Genomic DNA, 22,797 nt, shown 5'->3' with positions numbered 1-22,797 from the left:
TCCTATGGTGCTGTGACACCAACCAACTAATCCCCAGCTACTGAAGAAACTGGTATAAACCTGAATCTAATCTCAAACTGCGCCCGATTTCCTTGTCTTTCCAGCCTTAATGCTCTCTATAGAAATCACATCTTTTGCCTTCTCTCCAAAGATAACGAGATGGGATTGTAAAGTGAATTTAGCTCTGGAGAAATCTAAATTGTGCCACGCTGTATACAGACAGGGCACTAAGTTGTAAAAGAGCTGATGCTGTTCCTAAGCTTGAGTGCACCAGTGAAGCTGGAGGATGTGATGTAGTAGGATATCTGAATATATGGTGACTGACCATTCCTGCCCGAGGTCCAGGTCCGGTGATATGAGGAAAACTCATCTCCCTCCACTCAGGGATATGCACATAATGCTTTCTAGTGTTCAGTTCACTTAAGTCTCACATAAGACTGTTTGCGCTACCATCCCCACAGCCTGGGACTTGCACAGAAACTGTTAGTTTCTGTGATTTAGGAGAACCTCAAAAGAAAAGGGAAGTGTGTTTTGCAGAACAGAGGCAGCTTTCCACCCATGCTGCTTTCTAAATCACACGTTGTAAAGGACCCATTGAAGGCCACTCTGCTTGTTGTGTAGGTGACTTGAGGGTTCAGGATCCTACAGATATGTTTCTGTTTAGTACAAGGTGCCTTAGGACTTTTGACTGCTTAACCCATTACAAAGGCTCTCAGACTTTTCATGTGATCTAGACTATGGAAGAGAGCCTGACTAGGATCCATGACAACTGCATGAACCATCCTGCCTTCCATCCATGGTTACTTACCATCCCAGGGGCAATTGCTACCAGTTACTTTGCTGGGATTAGCTGTCTAGGTAAGCAAGGTAGCAGTAGCTAGTTTCTAGTGCTTGCTTACTTCCCCCTCCTTAATAGGAGAGCCAGCATCCTAGAGCAGCCAGCTCTCTGAACCATCCCTCCACCCCTGCCCTCAGAAAGCACCCCTTTTAATTCAAGTAGTTTTCACATACATGGGAGGAGACCCTATTTCAATGACCTGCCCAGTACATTAAAAGCATATTATAGAAACCCAAACAAGGAGACTATATAGGAGTCAAGTAGTTTCAATCCACTCTCAGCAGGAATAAACTCCCCTTGGCCAACAGTTATTCACAACCCCTTGTCCTCCCCTTCCGGTGTTGTGCCTCTTGCATGTGTTCTCACTCCAGTTTAGACTGTAAACTCCCCGGGGCGGCTTCTAGAGCCCAATTTAGCCCTGGGGCGCTCCAGGAAGAGGGCACACACAGTTTGAAAAAATAAAACGGCATTTTAAAAAGTTTAACACATTTATTTAAAATACAATTTATAAAATGTTTTTCTGCATACTTAGGAGCACTTCCATGGGGAGACAGACAGCTGTGTGTCCTGTAGCAGATGCACACAGCTTTGCACTTACCACCTGAATACACACACATGCGTGCACACGCATACACACACACACAGATAACCATAAAGTGCCCCTAAGAACACACACAAAAAACCCTATAAACATGTATTAGAACAAGAGCTCTAGCCCCTCTGCAAACAGGGCCTTTGACTTATCCCAACACTGATTTCTGGACAGGATCACTGACCTACTGTCCACGTGGAAGAGGGGGCCTAGTGGCAGGTTTCTCCAGGAACGTTGCCCCCCCCTGCCCGCAGGTTGGAAGCATCCTGACTGACTACGCTATAAGGATGAATAAACTGGAGAGGGGTGCTCTGGTTAGCTCCCCCCACATAATCTTATATTAGTTATGTGAGGTTGATGCTGGAGGACCTGATTTTGTCCTATGAGCAGCTAGCAAGGATGTCAGACCCCTGATATACAGGTACCAGGTGGCAGAAAAGGGATACTGTTGTCCTAACATTGGCAAGATATCAGAAGCTAAATCAGGAGGCTTTTGCCATCAGCTGGCCAAAGTAATAGCTATTTTAATTATTGATTAAGGAAAGGCGTGGTGACTACACAGTTATCGCAAATGTCTTTCCCCATCCTCTTCTCTTCTACCCTCCCCCATCCAGCTACTCTTCCCATCAGTTTCTCCTTGCTGCCATGAGGGAAAGATGTTTCCTGTGAAGCAGCTGCTGGCGGCTTGTACAGGTGCTCATGCAGCACATTCCAAGCCCTACCTGAGAGGAAGTTAGGTAAACATCAGATTACAGTCTTATAAAACCACAAGGACTTGAGCCCAACTGCAGGCCTAATGGGACATCTGTACACCTGTGCCCACCTCTCTGATTACAGCAGCGTAAAAAAAAAATTATAATCCTTTAACAAGCACTCCAAGGGCTCACTTGATTTAGGGAATCGGAGGAGGGCAGGACAGAAAAGAAATTCAGTTAAAAGATCAACGTTCTAGTAGATTTAATCTTTTGTACACAGGTAGTTTATTTTACCAGTTGTTTGCTGTATTTCTGTACACATCTTGGTTTACTGTATGGGAATCTCCCATACAACTCACTTTAGGCAGAGGTTCTGTACAGCTGCTTCCTTTCAGGCAAAAGAAGATGGGTTCATGTGCCCAATATTCAACCTATTAAGCACAAACAGTGGCCCATGTCATATTGCACCTGTACAGAATACATCCTCCAAAAAACCAACTGTGTGGAAAGGCAGCTTCTGGAAACACAGTGAAGCAGACTAGCCCACGGTCCTTTTAGGTGAAGGGATGATCTAAATCCTTCTTGGCCTCTGGCTGCTGTCACAGAAAGATCGTCTGTTTCTATGCCACACATGCTGTCTACAGTAACAGGTCTATCAACATGCTGAGACATCTCTACTACTGGAGTCTTTCCAGCATACAAGATACATTCTTGTTGCCCCAGCAGAAGGAAGCTTTAGTGTTCATCTAATCCCTTGAGACAATTAATATTAAGAGTTGATCAGCTTCCTTGTTGTCTAATATACAGTTAGACAATGCAACACAACAGTATAGGGCACAGGAGAAGCAATGGAGTAGCTATATTTGACAGCTTGCAACAGCTGATTTGGTGGTACCTTAAAATTCTCTTCCATGGCCAGGACCCCTTCCTCAGACCCCTTTCTTTTTTGGGGGCTGGAGGACAGAGCTTAGCAGAAAGCCATTTTTTTTTTCCAAACTTTATTGAACATGGTTTGTTCCCGATGTCTATGATTTCTAGAAGTAAATGCATCAAGTACAGCACTGGAATTGTACCATAAGCCATCGGTCCATCACAAGCCACTTAGGGTTCAAACCTTTGGAGCAGTGGTTGCCCAGCCTCCTGCCATACGTCAGCCTTCCAACAAGCACATGCTGCACAGAGCCAGGCTCGTTACCATGCACTAACCGGAGTGGACCAGTACAGTATTGAACTAGTCTATTCCTAGCTTGTAAACCTAGATGCAACAGAGCCCTGTTCCTTCACCCTGCTTTCTCTGCTGGAAGCAGCAGGCAGGCAGTAGGTGTCTCCATGGGATCTGTCGACATTCCCTTCTCCCCAAATACAAGAAATGTATTACTAAGTTTTTCCTCAAGCCAGCAGAAAACTAGCCAAGCTTATGATAGGTGCAGTAAGTGAACGAGGCCACTGGACTCCACTGGTTTCTGGGGCCAAGGCAATTAGAAAGCCCAGGTACCTGGAAGTCCCCTTCCATTTGCCTGGCAGCAGTGGAGAGACAGAACGAGAAGCTAAGCTTGCCAAATCCTAGCCATTATATTGTGGAAATTCCTAGAAACTCCTTTTTTAGAACACTATCAACTACCTCTCTCAATTAAAACAAACTAAACAGTTAAAACCCTTCCCATGCACTTGGTTTAAAGTTGATCTGATTTACAAACAAAAAACAAAGATCCTTTGAAACAGAACTCGCTCAGAAGTGAGAGAGACAACATGCACATGTGGGGAGGCTTCCCATTCCTCTTTTAAATCCCAGGCTAATGAGTATGATAAACATTATTGCTGGCGCTAGCTTCAACTGAAGTGGCACACACGACTCTGCACCTGTTCAGAGTCCTTAACGTACCCCCCTTCCTTTTACAGTGACTTGGGACAGCCCTCGTCGGTGTGCCAATCACAGTGGGTGGAGCAGGGGGTCACAGTGCATGGGGTTCAAGGTCACAGTGGGCAGAGCAAAGGGATCACAGTGCAAGTAAACCAGGTAGTTCCCTCTGCTCAAGTCCATTTGTCCACCACGGCAGTGCAACCCGTGGCAGCTGACCCTGCTTTTGACAGCGTGATCTCTTGCCCATATCTATCTGCGTTGTCTGAAGCCTTGTGAACCATCAGGACCCAGTGGCTGCCGTATCACATTATTGGGCTGCCTGGAATCTTCTGGCTGGGAGATCCTTGTTGGCCTGCAGGAAAGAAATCAGTCTTAAAAAGAAGAAATATGTCTACCTCCCCCATGCAATTCCAACTAAGACGGGGAAGAGTCCATCAGTCAAAAGTCACCGCCATGGTGAAAGTGCTGCTGTACTCTGCAGGATCTCACAGGCAATTGAGAATTGACTAGTGCTCCATTTCCCCAAGCCCTGCTCTTCGGCAGCCAAAACTCAGGTAAGTTCAAAGTCCAAGTTCCTACCCTACCCGAGCGGAATCATCCTGCTCTGGTTTTGTTACCAACCCCTTTGTTCACTGATGTTCTTTAGGAACATTTATCATTTCTTTCTTTTGTCAGAGAGCCATTTCGGTGATGCACCTTTTCCCACCCCACGCACACCTTTTCTTTTTTTAAACTGAAGTCCTTTGGTCTTTGGAAAGAGTGGCTGCTGGTCTGTTCAAACAGGACTCCAGTTTAAGTTGATCCCCCCCCTCCAAGGTTACGTTTAGCTGGAGAATACACTGGGAAAGGACTACAGAGCCAATTAGATGTCGATCAGAAGGCAGGGCAGAACATGCAATATGGGGTGGGAAAGTGCCTCTGGAGCAACTGGTCTGTCCCTTTCTAATCTCCAATCAGTGATAAAGCAGCACGGCTGGGGGGGACGGGGGGGGATGTAAATCCAGCTTGTTCCACACCATTTGAGTTAGGCTAGCCAGCTCAGCTTGATAGTCACAGACAAGACTCTCAACTCGGTAGCCCCCTTGCTTGGGGAAACAGTCACATTTTGTTGAAAGGTTATGCTCCCTGTGTAGACAGACAGACACTGATCTGTGCAGAATTATTTCTAATCCTTTTGTTTTACTATTAAAGACATTTGTATGAAACATGGCAAGTCGTTCCTTGCAGAGTCAACCTGCTCCTGCTGCCTAGTCCTCTGGTTATGTCAGAGGAGGTTTTGTCCTCGATGAAGGTGTTTAAAAGCCCACAAACTGTATCTAAACATCTTTGCTTCCAATAAGCATTTGCTTTCATTTCTATGCATTTGAGCTATACCGTGTCACATTTGCTAACAGGATGCCCCCACCTCTCCGTGGGCTTTAGGTATGTGACATATTAAGTATCAGCCTGGCTCCTCTTCCCTCTGGAGGACTATCATCTGTAGGATGGCATTTGCTGAAGGACTTCCTACAGGGGTTAGTTCAGGGATGCAGCTAGAATTGCCATTAAGCCCCAGCCATTCTCACCTGTCTAGAATGGGTTTCTCCTGTTCCTCTTCTGGGCTTGCGCTGCCCAGAATTCGTTTTCTGGCTTCTGCGTATTCTGCTTCTCTCTGTGCCAGAGACTTTACTGGAAAAGCTGGTCTGCTCACAGAGTTGGGGTTACTAAGCACACCGTTAGTTGTGGGCCTCTTTAAGATCCTGATCTGTGGAGGAGGACCTGAGGGAAGGCTGTCGTCCTGAATGACAATCGGCACTTTAGGAGGAGATTTTGATTTTCTGCTGTTTAAGAAAAGACACAAACATTTAATTAGTATCTGTATCCCACTGACAGAAAGTGTTAACTGCTGGGAGCGGGAGCCCTACCAGACGGATACCGTCTTCGTGACTAGGAGGTGTCTTGCAACAATTAAAGACCTTGTTATAGTTGCAACTCAGATACTGTAGTAGAGAGCATCCTTATTTGAGATTTGCCCACTCAAGTCAAACGTGCAGAAGGGCAGAAGATAGACCTGGTGCTTTGGTTCCTCTCCTTTAAAAAAAAAAAAAAAAAAAAAGAAAAGGCGGGGGGGTTGGGGAAGAAGAAAAGGAGGGGTGCTAGGACACGGACCAGAGAATCTCACTTTCACCTGGGTAGGATGATGAATTAGAGTTTTTTGTTACCAGTTTCAATCTTAAAAATTAAAAGCCCAAAGTTTCTGAGTTGGGGTGTCCCAAGTTAGCTTGTAAATTCTTTGAGGCAGGAAGTATTCTATAGTTTTGTGAGGCATCTGGCCCATTCCTGAGTGCTAAAAAAAACCCATGGCACCTACATTTGAACATGTAGGAAGGAAAATATACTTAAGTCATCTCAGGATTTCCTACAGCATGCATCAGCATTTGATATTCTCTCTCCAGCACCACCCACCTTCCTTTCTGGAATTATGTCCCCACAACCCCACTTCACAGATTTTTGGTACAGTCCCTCTCCCACCTAAAATCACAACAAAACAATTCTGTTAGCTTAGGCATTTGCCCTTATTGAGCCACCAGAAAACTGAACCAAAGACTGACACTCATCAGAAGTTTAGACTTTTTTTTTTTGGTTTGGGGGGGAGAAAGAGAGGTGGGGAGGGGAGGTAGAGCAAGCAGGAAGATAGAAACCCAATTCACATCACTGAGAACAGTGACAAGTCATAGAATCATAGAATATCAGGATTGGAAGGGACCTCAGGAGGCCATCTAGTCCAACCCCCTGCTCAAAGCAGGGCCAATCCCCAATTAAATCATCCCAGCCAGGGCTTTGTCAAGCCTGACCTTAAAAACTTCTAAGGAAGGAGATTTTACCACCTCCCTAGGTAACGCATTCCAGTGTTTCACCACCCTCCTAGTGAAAAAGTTTTTCCTAATATCCAACCTAAACCTCCCCCACTGCAACTTGAGACCATTACTCCTTGTCCTGTCATCTTCTACCACTGAGAATACTCTAGATCCATCTTCTCTGGAACCACCTCTCAGGTAGTTGAAAGCAGCTATCAAATCCCCCCTCATTCTTCTCTTCTGCAGACTAAACAATCCCAGTTCCCTCAGCCTCTCCTCATAAGTCATGTGTTCCAAACCCCTAATCATTTTTGTTGCCCTCCGCTGGACTCTTTCCAATTTTTCCACATCCTTCTTATAGTGTGGGGCCCAAAACTGGACACAGTACTCCAGATGAGGCCTCGCCAATGTCGAATAAAGGGGAACGATCATGTCTCTCGATCTGCTGGCTATGCCCCTACCTATACATCCCAAAATGCCATTGGCCTTCTTGGCAACAAGGACACGCTGTTGACTCATATCCAGCTTCTTGTCCACTGTCACCCCTAGGTCCTTTTCCGCAGAACTGCTGCCTAGCCATTCGGTCCCTAGTCTGTAGCGGTGCATTGGATTCTTCTGTCCTAAGTGCAGGACCCTGCACTTATCCTTGCTGAACCTCATCAGATTTCTTTTGGCCCAATTCTCCAATTTGTCTAGGTCGCTCTGTATCCTATCCCTACTTGCCACCGTATCTACCACTCCTCCTAGTTTAGTATCATCCGCAAATTTGCTGAGAGTGCAATCCACACCATCCTCCAGATCATTTATGAAGATATTGAACAAAACCAGCCCCAGGACCGAACCTTGGGGCACTCCACTTGATACCGGCTGCCATCTAGACATGGAGCCATTGATCACTACCCGTTGAACCCGACAATCTAGCCAACTTTCTACCCACCTTATACTGCATTCATCCAGCCCATACTGCCTTAACTTGCTGGCAAGAATACTGTGGGAGACCGTGTCAAAAGCTTTGCTAAAGTCAAGAAACAATATGTCCACTGCTTTCCCCTCATCCACAGAACCAGTAGTGATAGGTTTGTGGCAGGACAGGATGATGTAACCCACCCAAGCCAGAATACAGGCACAAAAGTCTCACTGAGCACAGCAGGTCAAAAAAGAGTTGGTACATGAAGGGGTTACTTGGCTTTCACCAATTTCTTCATTCTATTTCAGTTTTGGTTTTTTGTTTGTTTTTTAAATGGCTTCCCTATAGGTGTGGCTATATCTGCTCTTGAATACGCTACTTCAGGGATCAAATTATCCCCTTTCAGCTACACTGCTACAGATTAGAGGTGCCACAAAGTGACATATTACATAATACAAGCTCCCCATTTCTTAGCTCAATTGGAGGTTAGTTACATCAAATTTAGTGGGTATCTAATGCAATTTACCCTCCTGTGCCAACTCTCTGAACCTGCAAGTGTCCAACTCCAGGCAGGGGAGCCTAGAACAAGGGTGTTTCAGACCAACAGATCACCATTACCTTTCCTTTTGTGTAATCTTCAGTTTCTTTTCCAACCGTCTATCTATTTCCTGTAAGGGATATGAGAAACACAGTGTGAAACCTCTCTCCTTTTATAGAGAATTTACAGATTCTACTTGAGGACACTTGTAATTTCTTTAGTCTCACTTTTTCCATTACAACAATACTCTTACTTGCTTGCAAATCACACACAGAAAGATACCAATCTGAAAAAAAATCCAAACCCTTACATGAAAGGGTCATGTACATTTCCCTGTATTCGTTGGTATTAGCAGTAGGAGAACAGCAAAGCATTAAAGATCATTTGGGACCCATACTAATGGCTTTTTAAAAAGTTTCATGGCGATAGAGTGGCAGTTCATCTAATCGGAACAGCACCTTTGATCCCAAGGATTCCCCAAACACTTAAGCGACCACTGAAGCTTCCTCTGGAATGAAATGTGACTGTTTAACAATCAGAGTAACATTAAACAGTTTCACATATTATACACTCCATTGAGGAAGAGGAAAAGGAAAATATACCTGAGTGTCTCTGGTACAGTTACACTGGAACAGACCACTGGGGTAGCTGCTGCTCCTTGATTCAGTCATGCAGGTGGTAACTAGCAGGGCTCAGGGAAGTGTATACCGCTGGCTCAGCTTGCTGTCCTCTGTCCATTTGCTAGCTTACAAAGCTATTATATGAACTCAACTCATAACCAGAACCATAGTGAAAGCTTGCTCCTAAGGAGAGAGGCTGTCTGCATTGCCATCGCGAGCCATTATCAGGTTGGAAGCTATGTGGCCTACTGCCATCCATTCAGCTACATGGGGTTTGCGTAGCAATTCCCCACTATACTAAGAACAGGGAAGGGATGCAAATGCTAAGTCACTGACAACCCTACTTGGTTCTATAAAGTATGGTTTTACTATTGGTTGTGTGGTTCTAGGGCCACCAGCCTGGGAAATCTGTAGCCAAAAGCTCAAGTGACTATGTTGAAATTGGTAAAAGTACTACCAGATGGCAGCTTCATAATGTTCCACTGAGTTGTGTGTTCAAGAAGCCACAGAGGTCTGGGTGGAGCAAACTTTGATTTTAACTGGAAAAGGGCAATGAATGGTTTGGTAGGTTTTTCAATTGCAAAACCAAACCGAAGTTAAGCCATTTGACTATGACAATGACATAGTTCTAGGCACCTACAGCCTCTTTCGACCTCAAAGACTCCTAATATTGTCAGAAAAGTTAGCAGCAAGTTGCAATGCTACACAGACGGTTGAGGGTGTATGCATAAATAAAGCATATCAGAAGCTGCCTACTTCTGACCACCTGCAAGAACAGAAAGACTGGCTGGGAACTGGAAGTGGAGATGCAGCCATCTTGGCTGGGAACTAGAAGTCTCCTGTACTGGCTGGTGCTGAATCTGAGGATCAAATCAAGGTGAAGGAGCTGCCTTATATGTCTGCACAAGTCCAAAAGAGGTTATTTCCTGCTATAGAAAAGAGCATTTAAAAAAAAAAAAAGTGTTGTAAAAGCCAAGTGCTTAACTACCTCGCTCCAGGTAGTAGACAACTGGAAGGATGCTTCCTCAAACATCTCATTAACAACTCTGTTATTTGGGAGTAGGATGGGGAAAGAGCAGCATCTCAACCAGCTTACGAGTTCCATGCTTTTAATTTACAGTGCTATTTCAGTTACTTTGAACACTACACAGTGACCAAGCTTCAAAATCAGTCTTGTGTCCAAAACATCCAAGCCAATCGTGTCCCACAACTCCTTTAAACAGGAGCTGAATTTGATAATCCCCTTCTGGGGAACATGGAAGACTAGACTCCTTGTTACACTCAACATGCAGCCAGCAGTAGGGAACAGATACCTGGCAGGATAGCACAGAGAAAGGGTGTTACAGGTTTCAAAGTAGCCCTGTGGAAATACAATTGGAAGCTACAAAAAAAGCAAAGGGCTTACTGTAAGCACATGAAGCTTTACAAGGAGTCGAGCTGGAAAGCCTACTTGGGTTTCTCTTACATGTCTGACACGAGAGCATGACTGGGCTGAACTCCTTACAGAGTACTGACTCTTGGGGGGGGGGGGGGGGGCGGCAAAAACACCTGAGTTTTGGGGAACATCACTGAATAGTTTCTCATTACAGCTCCTAAATCTCTACTTGCCAAATAACACATCAAATATCTGCCTGATGTATTTATACCTAGTGGCAACTTACAGTAGCCAGTACCAATACCATTTCACAATCTTAAATAAGAGAAAAACTAACCCGTGTTTTCTCACGCAAGTACTGTCTTTAAGCTGTATCACATCACATCTTCAATCTGTATCTTAGAAACGAGTCCCATTCTCCAATAAGATCACTCTCTAGATATCAAAAACTTAAGGTAGAGGCACCTTTGCTTTGCACCAGCAGAGATTCATTGGCATTTTGCCAGGTGTCTAAAGGCTTCAAGCAATTTGCACATGTTGCAGAGAGAGATTAAAAAAATACAACAAAGCCATACTATTTGCTTGAGGTTTTGCTTCCTTGACAGGAGCAGAAATTGCTTTTCCAAATCAATCAGTAATAAAAATCTGGGACTGTTCAGCTGTCAATACCCTGCAGTCACACAAAGAGGGGGCTACGGGCCACATTTTAGAACCTCACAGGCGGTTTTCATGGCACACAGATTAAATTTTATTTTTTATAGCAGAGCATTCAGAGTAGTCTGAAATCTCATTTTGGTGATGCTGGAGGGCTCCCACCTCCATAAACTCTTATTCCCTCCCTCCCCACCCTTTACTTTCTCTATCACCATCCTCAGAGAGCTAGTGCCAGAAACTTCCCCTTTCAGTCAAGTCAATTCAAGAGTTAAAAGCCACCTCTCTTGTAAAATTATTATGGTTTTCACATCAGATTCTTTTCTGCACATGTAAAGACCACTTCCTTGCTTCCTTGGATGCACTTGGAATGAGAGTCAAGGGGCTTGTCTACATGGTGAGTGAATGGACCACAAGCCAGAATGTGAACTTAGAGCACATGAGTTTCACACACACTAACACTGCTTGTGTGCACGTCTACAGTGCACTAACAGTTCCTTAGTGTGCTATGAAACCGAGTACATCAAAGCTCAGTAAGGAACTTTTAGTGAGCTGTAGCAGCATCCGCATGGGACATTAACTAGTGTGCTCTAGGTTCACAATGTGGCTTGCACTATACTAACTTGCTAGGTAGGCAAACCTAACGTCACAATCCCTCTTAACTTTCTTCCGATCAAACCCCTAATTACAATCATACTAACAACTGTAAGTTGCTCCTGACAATTTCTCTCATTTCCTTGGCTAGAACAGCCTCACTATCAGAGCAGAGTTGAGATGAAGGAATATCCTGGTCATGCCACAAATCATTGTAATTAGAACGACTGGATACTCTTCCAAGAGGAGATACTTCCCATCTTCACCCTATTCCAATTACACAAACACTTTGTGATCACACATGGGGGGAGGGATAGCTCAGTGGTTTGAGCATTGGCCTGCTAAACCCAGGGTTGTGAGTTCAATCCTTGAGGGGGCCATTTAGGGATCGAGGCAAAAATTGGGGATTGGTCCTGCTTTGAGCAGGAGGTTGGACTAGATGACCTCCTAAGGTCCCTTCCAACCCTGATATTCTAAGATCCAGCCCACACAGTTCTTCCTAATAGCCCATGTCAGCAGTGACCCCACACCATCTTATCCTTCTTGTGCCACCCAAGTCCTCAGTCAGTTGGTCACATGAATCCAAGTGGGAGCAATTTTTGTGTGTGGGGAAGATACCACATGAGAAATAGGAAACAATACTACATCTCAACAGTCTTCCCATTGGACAGGCAAGACCCCCATTTTTCCGTTTCAAAATAATCTATCAGTTTTATCAGGGTGCCCTTTTAGACTAAGAACGCCTGGGGTAATCCACGAAGGATGACACTGCAAAGGGAATGAGTGTATTGGAGGAAAGGTGCACACACATCTATGGTCCAGCTGAGTACTCTGGATCTTCAGCAACTGATTCGTCATGCTTAGTCAACATGGCATGCACAGTCATTTAACAAACCCCTATGATTTGGAGGCATAGCAGTTGCTCTAACTCAGATTTGAAATGGTTGGTCACAGAAATCACATGCTAAATGTCTTAACAAAATAGACTATAAGATTCCAAAGTGTCCTCACAAATAGCTGGCATTGTAGCCTACCAAAAGTCATAGTCAGTGGACTATATACAGTTGTACTCAGCTTAAGTGGTTCTACCATATATTTTCATTACATCAAGATTTAGTACAACAGAACTGAACACAGTAGAAGAACCTATATAGAGCTGCTCTCTCCCACCATCCCTCCTATTACTGTGTTCTATTTCTTTCCTTCTCATGACTCCTTGCAGTGTAATTCCTTGGTCAATTTCAGGACTCCTCAATGGTCCACTTCTAAAGCATGATATGGCAGCACAGAATCAGCTTTTCCCTACTGTTACCACCCTCACACCCTCTCCCAAAGAAGGTTTCCTTGTTACACCCATGATCCAAATAATCCTGACCACCACCCATGTTGGGGTTCTAACGCCAGACACCCACCCACTATGAACAGCAACAGACAATTGAGAGCTTCCAATTATGTTTAAAACTCCAGTGGCTAGCTCCCACCAAGGGGTTTACCAAGACATTTTGTAATTCATGTGTATTTATGCAGAGATACTGTATTAATCATATATTTTCTCTTGAAACAAACATTGTTACCTCACACTCTTGACCTCTATTTGAGATTGTTTTTTTTTTTTGTGTGTGTGTTGCTATATTTTGCACTCATGGTAAGAAAAGTCAAGTTACAGTTTGCAGAATGTTACCTATTCAAATTATGTTGCCACCTTACTGGACAGTGTCCCTTAACGGGTCAGCAAAAAAATCTGGGATATTAGTGACCTCTCTTCCACATGTCTAGCAGTCCATAACACTGCATGCATTTAGGGCTTGAAAAGTTGATGCACCTCACAAACTTTGGTCTCAACACTTTGAAACTGAAACAAGATCACTTTAGGGGCTCCCAGCAGTCCTGTTTTTGTCAGCTGATTCTCAACCAACTTCAGCTACTATCCTCACATGCTGCACTGTCACTGAGCTATGCAGATAACATGTTAAAATTAGGGTCTGATTTATGGCTCCTGAGTGCCAGAAGCACTACAGCAACTGAAAGGCACGAGCTTACAGGAGAGACAATCAGACTTACTATTAGAAAATATCATGCAGCGCACACACAGTCATTAGTTGGGTTGGTCACACTGCATGAGAGCTATGTTTATCTTTTGAGATTATTGGATTCTGTTATGGGAGGATACCTCCTCTTCACGATTTCCTATATACCAGGTTTACATTAACAATAGCTAAGAAAGTCCATTTTACATTCCCCTTTTTCCCCTGCAAAGGGATCCATGAATAGATTACTAAATTTAGTAAAAGAATTCCTATATGCTGTTTTTGTCTCAGTCATTTTTTAAGACTCAAGAGAATCCAACAGAAAGCACAGTGTTTTGCTTATCCTTTGATATTAAAAGCCTGTTGTGGACAGGGGCTAACAGAAGCTATATATTTATCATGAAGTAGGTCTTTAATATCAAAATCTCCATCCATCTGCATTAGAGACAAATGCTATATATCAAGACCTAACGAAAAGTAATCTGTCGCATCCACCAAGAACAAAAGACAAACCTACCACAATCACTGTCTATAGTCACTTATCCTGGTTGAGAATTCCACTAATAGAGGACTAGTGTTCTGCAGCATGCATTAGAACATGTTGATGAAGGGCATCCATCTCCAAGGCAACCCAGAGATGCACATTCCAGACATCTTTTGGTTGGAGTCTGCATCCACAGTTCAGTACAGAGCTAGACGCCACACCAGGTAGGCATGGTTCTCCAATTTGTGGGGAAGTGGTGGAAAGGGAGAAGAGCAAGAATTAGCGTATCACGAATAGCCAAATTTGAGGTGGAGTCCCTACCTAGTTCTCCTGTTCCCAAGAGACTAAAATAGTGAGTGAAGGAAATTCCCTGAAGTTCCCCAGTGGCAGAATTTCTGGAAATGTGCAAATAGTGATAATTTGCCTTATTTCTGAAGATTTTTCTATATATGGACAATGTTTACACTTCAGATGTACTGGTATTTCTCCTATGTCTCCTGCATAGGCTATAATTTTTTTTAATGTTAAAATTAATGCTTCATCAAATAGAGGAGTCTCATTTATGTCTGAAAAAACAAAGTTAATGCCCAAGGTTACTGGAACTGAAAGTAAACAGTTATCTATTTTTTTTCCAGTTAGTTTACTTTGAGAATTGCGTATTACTGTCCTATTATTTCTCCTGCATAGTCAATTTCTCCCTTGCTGAGAATGAACAAGGGAACAGAAAAAATCCAGGCAATATTCTCATAAAACTATTCACTTTCTGAAAGAGAATCTTTTTTTTTTAAGTTGCTCTTTAAGAATAAGCTTGAACAGCATTTTCTGTCACTTTAAGGAACAGTAAGGGAAGAAGTCGAGTGAACTGAAAACACAAGATTGGAGTTATTTTGTGGAAAATCAAGAGAAAATGTGTGGTGGAGCAGGCTGTAATGGTCACTAAGGAGAGAAGTATTATGCCACCTTAAAACACTGGAACATTTTGAAGTTATGATTCTGAACAGTAGCCATGCCCCTTTCTGTACTTTGTACAAATTACTGCTGAACACAAAAAAAACCCCCTAAATCCTGCTCACTTTACTCACTTAAGTAATCCCATTTGAGAGTGAATAAACTGAGTGGGATTGGGCTTTAGGAGTTGAATCCTTCAGCAGTGATGTTAAACAAGGTCCTTTCTACTTATTTGTAAGGATGCAGTTAAAGCTCCTTTGGCATTTTATGAAGCGTAGGGGGATAACTCTGAGGACCTGGCTAGAATTCTCTTACTTAGTGACAACAGGTTTTAAAATGTTCAAGGTTGCATGAGCCATTGCTGAGTGCATAATGCAGCCATTCAACCACTAATATCCAACTCATTGCTTCATAAGGTGCTTTGGGATATGCTTGAGTACGAAAGGCATTAGATACGACTAATTCTAAGATATGTCTAGTTTGTTTCCCCATTAATTTCTCTTCTCAGAAATGTTTCATTAATTAATGGAACAATAATTAATTTTCTAGGGTACTCCCATTAAATCCTGGCTGTAGTTTGTAGTCAGTGCAAGGTTCACAGTCAAGACTATTTTCAGCTTCACTGGGGCTTAGGTTTTCTGAAGGTAGCCAATTCTTAGCAGCAGCCTCTGCAGTTAGACAACTGGGAAACAGCAAGTACCACAGTTGTTCTGCAAGACTACATTAAATCCTAAGCAGCGACTTACAAACTTGTGTTCTGCGGCTTCAGAACAGCTAAATATTTTGATGGGATATAAAAGCCTTTAAATAGTATTTCACAAATTCCTTTGTAATCCTTGAAATCAAAACTCATCCTTGTACCTCATACATTTTAAACCTCGTCAACATCCTCAGCCTTCAACTTTACCCTGAAGCCATATTTGTATCATTCTTTGTTCACACATTAAAATCCCATTGTGTTCCACCGAATTCAATGGATAATTCTTTTATGACAAGAGGACAATGCTGATTAGCAGTCACAGGGTCAGACTCCATAACTCTGAAATAACATTTCCCCTTAGCTGTTGTGCTTTGATCACATTTCAGGTCAATTAGAGTTTACTGCAACAGATCCTGGGAAAGATCCTAAAGTAAATTCCATATTAATGTAGGGAGGCAGCGTGATTTAGTGGCTGAAGCAAGGAATTGGGAGTCAGAAGACTTGAGCTCTGACTGCTACTTACATGCCTCTGCTAACGCATTTCACAGTGCTATGAGACCCATGAGTGAAAGGTAGAATACACAGCAAATGCACAGACAAAAAAAGTGCAGATCAGAAGTACAATCACTACTCTGCTCAGTCGCTCTTATATATCACCTGGCTGCTAAGAATTTAGAAAAACTAAACTGTCTGCTCCCCATGGCACACCATGGAGCAAGATGCATCCTAGCCAAGTGGCCAGGGGTTCAAAGTCAATTTAAACTTAGACTTTGAACTACACCAGGCTCAGTTTTAAGCTTCCACAAAGAGCCATTAGAATTAATATTTTAACACTACTCCTTGGAAGAAGAAGCCACAGCACCATCAGCTGAACAGTACTACTATGATACGAGATGGTTGAGCAAATCTGAATTTATCCCTCCCACTGCTTCCATAAGAGATGTTACCAATAAGTTGGCTTATTAAGTTGTTAAATTTGAAGCCACAGTCTGAGAATGGAAACAAGTTTCCAAAGAACAAAAAAAAATCCTTAGGTTACTATCAGTTTCTTTGCAGGTAACAGTGACATAACACCTTGGGGAAAGAGTGGCACAGCCGTATTGGAAATGGCTGTTGGTAAGACTCTCCGAAAGGGTTACATCAACGTGTCTGTCTTTTACATGAAGATTCAACAGCTATTTTTAAAAGGATGAATTGGAATCAGTCGCTTCACTGCAGGTCTGTACCAAGTAATTGGAATCTGGCTTCCAGTACAGAGTCAGTTTTACATCGATGGCGAAAGCGGTGAAGAATACTATTGTCACTAACATCTCTGTTTATGAACAGAAACACAGGCACGCCAACTCCTTCTAGCCTGTAAGCAATGGCAGCTTTTCCTTCCTACCAAGTTCAAGTAATGGTGGTGAGTTCTAGTAAAAGATGCTAAATTGTATGTCTGGTATACCATGTATCCTAACTAAATGTTATGCATGGATTATTTTTATAGACACGCAGGCTTTCCTTCTGCCCTGTACTTTTAAACACCAACATTGTACTGAAGAGTAAAAAATGAAAGGTTAAATTCCATACAGCATCTGTCAGAGTATTTGGCTCATGAACTCTGAAGCTGGAGGAACATATTTGTTGCTGTACTGGTCTTCAAAGACGACGGCCAAAGAGATCATCAGGATTTTATAAATAACTATTAGTCAGGCCCAACTTACAGCTGCAGTTACCTTCACTCAGATTAGTAAACGAACAGTATACTCTGGGAGACTTCTGGCTGCGTGAAAACAAGCTAACGCTGTATCAATACAAACCTATTTCTGTCTTGAGGTACTGATATAGTGCATAATTTGCAAAATACCATTGATGAACAGTGGATCAAACCAACATAAAGCAGGCAAATTAGAGCTCAGGCTGACATACCATTGGCTCCAAATGACCCCTTTTCTCCATACTCCCCATACACTTATAAGGCGGACATTCTAGCCTTGAAGTAGTCTCCAGCTTGAAGTCTACTCAGATTCAAAAAACAGATTAAAAATGGTTCCAGGTGCTACACCTACCTTTAGGCCCTCAGCTAATTTTTGTTGTTTTACAATTACTTTTGAAAAATGTTACTCCCTATAGTTGTACAGAGGAACTCTCACAAACAGGAAACTTAAGTTATGTTAGTGATTAGGATGCTAGGCTTGGACTTGGGGGAAGATGTGCATTTGATTCCCTGCTCTGCCACAGACCGTGGACAAGTCACTACATCTTTCCATGGCTCAGTTTCCCCATCTGTAAAATGGGAACAAGCAGTATTTTCCCTACCTCCTGGGTGTGTTATGAGGATAACTACATTAAACATTGTGATTGTTCAGATACTACAGGAATGGGGGCCTTAGACAGAAATGCACAAAGTAAACCAACTGAAAAACATGTGTTTACTCTAGTCGCTCTGTTACAGTCATCTTAAGTGTTACTTGCAACAAGATTCAGAATCGAGATTTAAATTGATCTCTCTTTTAACTCTCAAATTCTTGATTTTTGTTAGTTTAAAGGTGACCAGCAAAGAAAGGAGTTGGATTTATGCCTGATTTGCCTAAAAGTTTTTTTGTTTTAACATTTTCTGTTTTCCTTGACATAAGAAATTAAAGTCTTGTCTGCCCGGGAAAACTCTGGGTATATTTACACTGCCATTGGCAGTATGACTGCAGCACATGTAGACACACCCAAGCTACCTTTAATCTACCTAGCTAAGGTACCAATACCGGTGAAGCCACAGCAGCATGAGCACGTGCCCAGACTCCCTGGCAGGCTTGTATTAGGGCAGCTAGCCTGACACTGCTACAGCTTCATTGCTGTTGGTGCCCAAGATTAAAGCTACTTTGGGTATGTCTACACACTGCGGTGCAGACATACCTTCTGATGACAGGACATCACAAGAATTGAGAGGGAAAGGCCATTTCCAGACAGCATGTTTGAAACTCTGACTCCTGGGCAACGAACAACTTTTTGAAGTTTCACCAACTCATTCTTTCAGTTCAGCTGTGAGAGCACACAATACATGTTTTCAGACATCTAGGAATTCCTCCAGCAAAACCAGGGAACACTAGACTAGATATTCCTGATATTTTAAGAGTATCAGACAAGACACAACTTTCAGGACAAGCTGCAGCAAAAGGGAATACAAAAGCCCAATTCTTTAAAAATCCTTCATACATCATTTTCCCCACACACATTTATTATTACTTAGGAGATAAAAATAAAATATATATGCAAATAAATCTACAAGTTCTATATTGCCCAACTGACAGAGTACCAACTAATGAGTCAATCTTTTGTAAAGGTATAATTAACAGGTAGGTATTCATAAAATTGTCCATAGGGACACTATCAAATTAAAAGTCATGTTTATTTTATTTTTTTTTTTGCTGGTTACTAATACCTTACACTGATCATATGTTTAAAAAGACATTTACTTTTCACAGTTTATTTTTTGCACCATATTCATCTTCACAAATGACTAGAATAATCAATGTAACTATCTAGCTCTCATGCACTAAGAGCAATGCTGCAATGTTGCACTAAGTATACTGTAGAGGCATGTATAAATTCAAATGAAACTTTTCATATGAAGTCTTAAAACCCACAAAGAAAGATTTCTATTATTTTTCACGGTTGTTTTTTTTTTTTTTTTAAATAAAAAAGAGGGTTTGTTTTTTAAAAAACTAAGCCAAAATTTCAGGCCTACACTACTCAGGAGTTCCTATTTAAACAACTGAGATATTTTAATATTTACGCATACATTTTTAAAGGAATACCATTTACAGAATGGCTTACACATTTTTCCAAACCCACCCGTCTTACATGCCATGGTAGAATATGAACTACCTACAGTTAAGTACTTAACCTGTTTTGCTTCACCTGCCCATAGTGCTTCTCCAGATGGAAATTGACAAGCAGTTGTGTTCCACTGGGTAAGCTCTGCATGTCGTAGTCATTGGGATTGCTCTACGCCGAACAAAGTTTCGGTGAAGGAGAGAGAGAGAGGAGAAACAATGACCTATCAGCAACAGATGATCAGGTCAGTTCATGGGCTCTTGCACATAGCTGTTCCCTCATGGTTCTAGTAGCAGAGTGATTCCACTAAGGCAGCTCTCAAATTTTATAGCCTTATAGCAGTTACAGCAGTTTACATGAAGAGTAAGCGTGTCTATAGCTGTCTTTAGAATGGCAAGTGTTCTATCCTTTGTGAAGAGTCACACTGCTTTTACCATCTCATCTCATCTCCCGGACCACTCCCTGTATGTATTCTGTTCCTCTTTTCCTGTAGGATCTCTCTCCACCACTGGTGGCCCTGGTCTCACTGTCAGCTCCTAGAGTCTCCAACTGGTGGCTGGCATCTCCAACCTGAGGGTAGCTCCTGTTTCCTCTCCTATGTAGCAGCAGCCTCTATAGGAGGTAGCTAGGTTTGCTCCTTCTTCCAACTGCTGTTACAGGCATCAAGAGACTGGACAACTGTAGAAGCAGCTGCAAGTATGGAGGAGTTAGCACCATGTGGTCAGTCTGCTCTCCATTGAGCAGTATGAATACTACTGCACTGAGGATTACAGCAGTTTCCCCCTGTTGGACCCACTGGGAAAACACTTTAAGGAGGACCACCACTTGAGATGAGATTTTCCTGTAAGAGAAGTTTAGAAACAACTACTAAGGGTATAGACTGGGGGGGGACACAGAGGGAAAGTGGGTGGAAGCCTAGAATTCCTACATTCCTTAAAGTCATTGGTCTTGGCCAGAATCATCAGCAGCCCTCCAGACAAGTTATGTACCTTCATGGAACATTTTAACGAGATGGGGAATTAACACCAATGTTCTAGACAAATTCTAATAGCAATGATGATCACAGCATTGACAGACTGCATAATTGTTTCACTGGCAAACACTCACTCCACTCCTGGCTTATTTAGCTTAATGGCTTTCAAACAAATTGTAACCCAATACCCTTTAACAGAGAAAAAAACAGTTTTACCCAAATAATGATAGTGAGAAATGAATTAATAAGTGTAAACAAGGAAGTAGAGAGACATTGTCCAAGACCAAATTCTATCTTCTCACACTTTAAAAGCTTACTGTTATTTAGCTTGTCCACTCTCTGAAAAGGGAAGATGCTAGGGCACATCTCACAAGAATACTAACTCCCTGCTCCACATCACTGACAATTCCCCTTCCCTCACCATGCAGCTGTGTGCACCATACAGGTTACCCACCTACACTACCACTCAAATGATGACCGCATTTCAGTGGTGCTGTATGTAACACAACTTTGGGATTCTTCAGAATGAAAGACACAATAGATATGTAAGTTATTGATCTGGCTATTGAAGATCAAAAATGGGTGATTGATATTTGAAGTGAAACAAAGGGAATACTTGGTAATACTAAAACCAGGCACATTCTTGTCTTAAAAAAAAAAAGTATAGAGAGGAATCATGCTTCTTGTCAGCCTCTGGTTAGAGATACCAGCTCTTTAGTTAATGAATTTAATGTTGCACGTTTGACAGAATCAAGTACCAGCTACCTTACCAGCCACATCACCCGCAGCAGGTGATGAGCCAGAGCCCACCCAACATCACGACACTTTGCAAGTCTCACTGCGTCTCTCTAAAGCGAGATTTCATTTGAATCTTTCACAAGAGCGGGCGAGTTAGCTGCAAAACTTTCAGCACCTTCCCTGTGGTTGCTTTGTTTCAGGCTATCTTTGGAGGTAGGAAATCCTGACTCTAAGCCACAGCCAGAACTCTGACTATTATTCAGCCTGCGATGAAGATCTCGCCCAGAGGCCCCCATTCATCGCCACATAATCCAGACACATTTCTGGGGGGGAGGAGGGAGGGGGCGATGGAGTTTAAACGCAGTGAGAGGCACGTGCGAGTCCAGCCCCAAGCCCCTGACCCGACCCAGCCCCCCAAGGAGAGCTGGGGCCCGGCAAGCCGGAGACACAATCCTGCCCCCGTGGACCCACGCGGGCCAGCAGCTGCCTGTCCCGCCGGGCCGGGCGGGGGCGATGAGGGCGGGGCAGACAGGCCCCAGCAGGAATGAGGACACGGCCCCTTTAAGAGGCCTAGCAGGCGCTCAGGGGCCCGGGCTCTTCGCTGCCGCCCGGCGGAGACCACCCAGGCGGGGCCCCCTGGCCAGGCCGCGCGGCCTCGCCCGCGCTCCCCAGCGCGCGCGGCTAGGCCCGAGCCGGGGCCCTTCCTCACCCCGCTGTCGGCCGCCTCCTCCCAGCTCTCAGCGACCTCCTCATCTTCCATTTTAACTCTCCGCCGCCGCCGCCAGGCCAGCCCGCCCCCGCGCATGCGCCCTGCCCGCGCCAGCGATCGGCGCGGCAGCAGCCTCAGCACATGCGCACCGTGAGCCGACCTCGGCCCCCTTTCTGCACGTGCGCGCTCCTGCCGCCCCGCGGACATGCGCACTGCACAGCCAGCCGCCTGGCTGCGTGAGCTGGGGCGTGGACACACCTGTCCCCCCGGCCCCAACCCATGGACACACCTGCCCCCCATCCATGGGCAGCCGGGCCATGGACACACCTGCCCCCCCCGGCCCCCAACCCATGGACACACCTGCCCCCCCATCCATGTGCAGCCGGGCCATAGACACACTTGCCCCCCCCGTTCCCCAGCCCATGAACACACCTGCCCCCCATCCGTGGGCAGCCGGGCCATGGACACACCTGCCCCCCCCGGCCCCCAACCCATGGACACACCTGCCCCCCCGGCCCCCCATCCACGGGCAACTGGGCCATGGACACACCTGCCCCTCCCGGCCCCCAACCCATGGACACACCTGCCCCCCATCCATGGGCAGCCGGGCCATGGACACATCTGCCCCCCCCGGCCCCCAACCCATGGACACACCTGCCCCCCCATCCATGTGCAGCCGGGCCATAGACACCTGCCCCCCCCGACCCCCAACCCATGAACACACCTGCCCCCCCATCCATGGGCAGCCGGCCCATGAACACACCTGTCCCCCCTAACTCCCGCATCCACAGGCAACCGGCCCATGAACACACCTGTCGTCATCCCCCCCAGCCCATGAACACACCTGTCCTTCCCCCCCAAGCCACAGGCAGTAGACCCCTGAACACACCTGTCCCCAAA

At 44.3% G+C, this 22,797-nt stretch overlaps 1 protein-coding gene across 5 annotated transcripts; it reads right to left on the bottom strand.

Moving 5' to 3' along the window:
* Positions 1–1,307: 1,307 nt before the first annotated feature.
* On the bottom strand, positions 1,308–22,102 carry SZRD1 (SUZ RNA binding domain containing 1). 5 transcript variants are annotated; one of them, XM_037880987.2, is made up of 5 exons: positions 21,898–22,036; positions 19,562–19,648; positions 8,349–8,398; positions 5,552–5,806; positions 1,308–4,338 (listed from the first exon to the last, which is right to left on the bottom strand). In XM_037880987.2, exons 1-5 carry the CDS (start codon positions 21,991–21,993, stop codon positions 4,236–4,238), a joined length of 591 nt encoding a protein of 196 aa, XP_037736915.1. In that variant the 5' UTR covers positions 21,994–22,036; the 3' UTR covers positions 1,308–4,235. The 5 variants fall into 5 exon arrangements, with proteins under 5 accessions (XP_037736915.1, XP_037736916.1, XP_037736917.1 ...); XM_037880988.2 differs by having other exon boundaries at positions 5,552–5,803; positions 21,898–22,033; XM_037880989.2 differs by lacking the exon at positions 19,562–19,648 and having other exon boundaries at positions 21,898–22,102.
* Positions 22,103–22,797: the final 695 nt, after the last annotated feature.

Source organism: Chelonia mydas, chromosome 18 (genome assembly GCF_015237465.2).
Source record: "Chelonia mydas isolate rCheMyd1 chromosome 18, rCheMyd1.pri.v2, whole genome shotgun sequence".
Classification (NCBI taxonomy): Eukaryota; Metazoa; Chordata; order Testudines; family Cheloniidae; genus Chelonia; species Chelonia mydas.
Note: the sequence above shows the minus strand (reverse complement) of the source record. Positions and strands in the feature narration are given on the sequence as shown.

Bases quoted from the DNA above. Each gene is read 5' to 3' on its own strand.
- SZRD1 (XM_037880987.2), bottom strand. From the start codon at position 21,993: ATGCGCGGGGGCGGGCTGGCCTGGCGGCGGCGGCGGAGAGTTAAAATG. The intron at 8,399-19,561 runs GTGAAGCAAAAC...TATCCCTTACAG, and splicing joins TGGAGAAGCACTATGGGCAG to GAAATAGATAGACGGTTGGA. The intron at 5,807-8,348 runs GTAATGGTGATC...TTTCTTAAACAG, and splicing joins AAGATTACACAAAAGGAAAG to CAGAAAATCAAAATCTCCTC.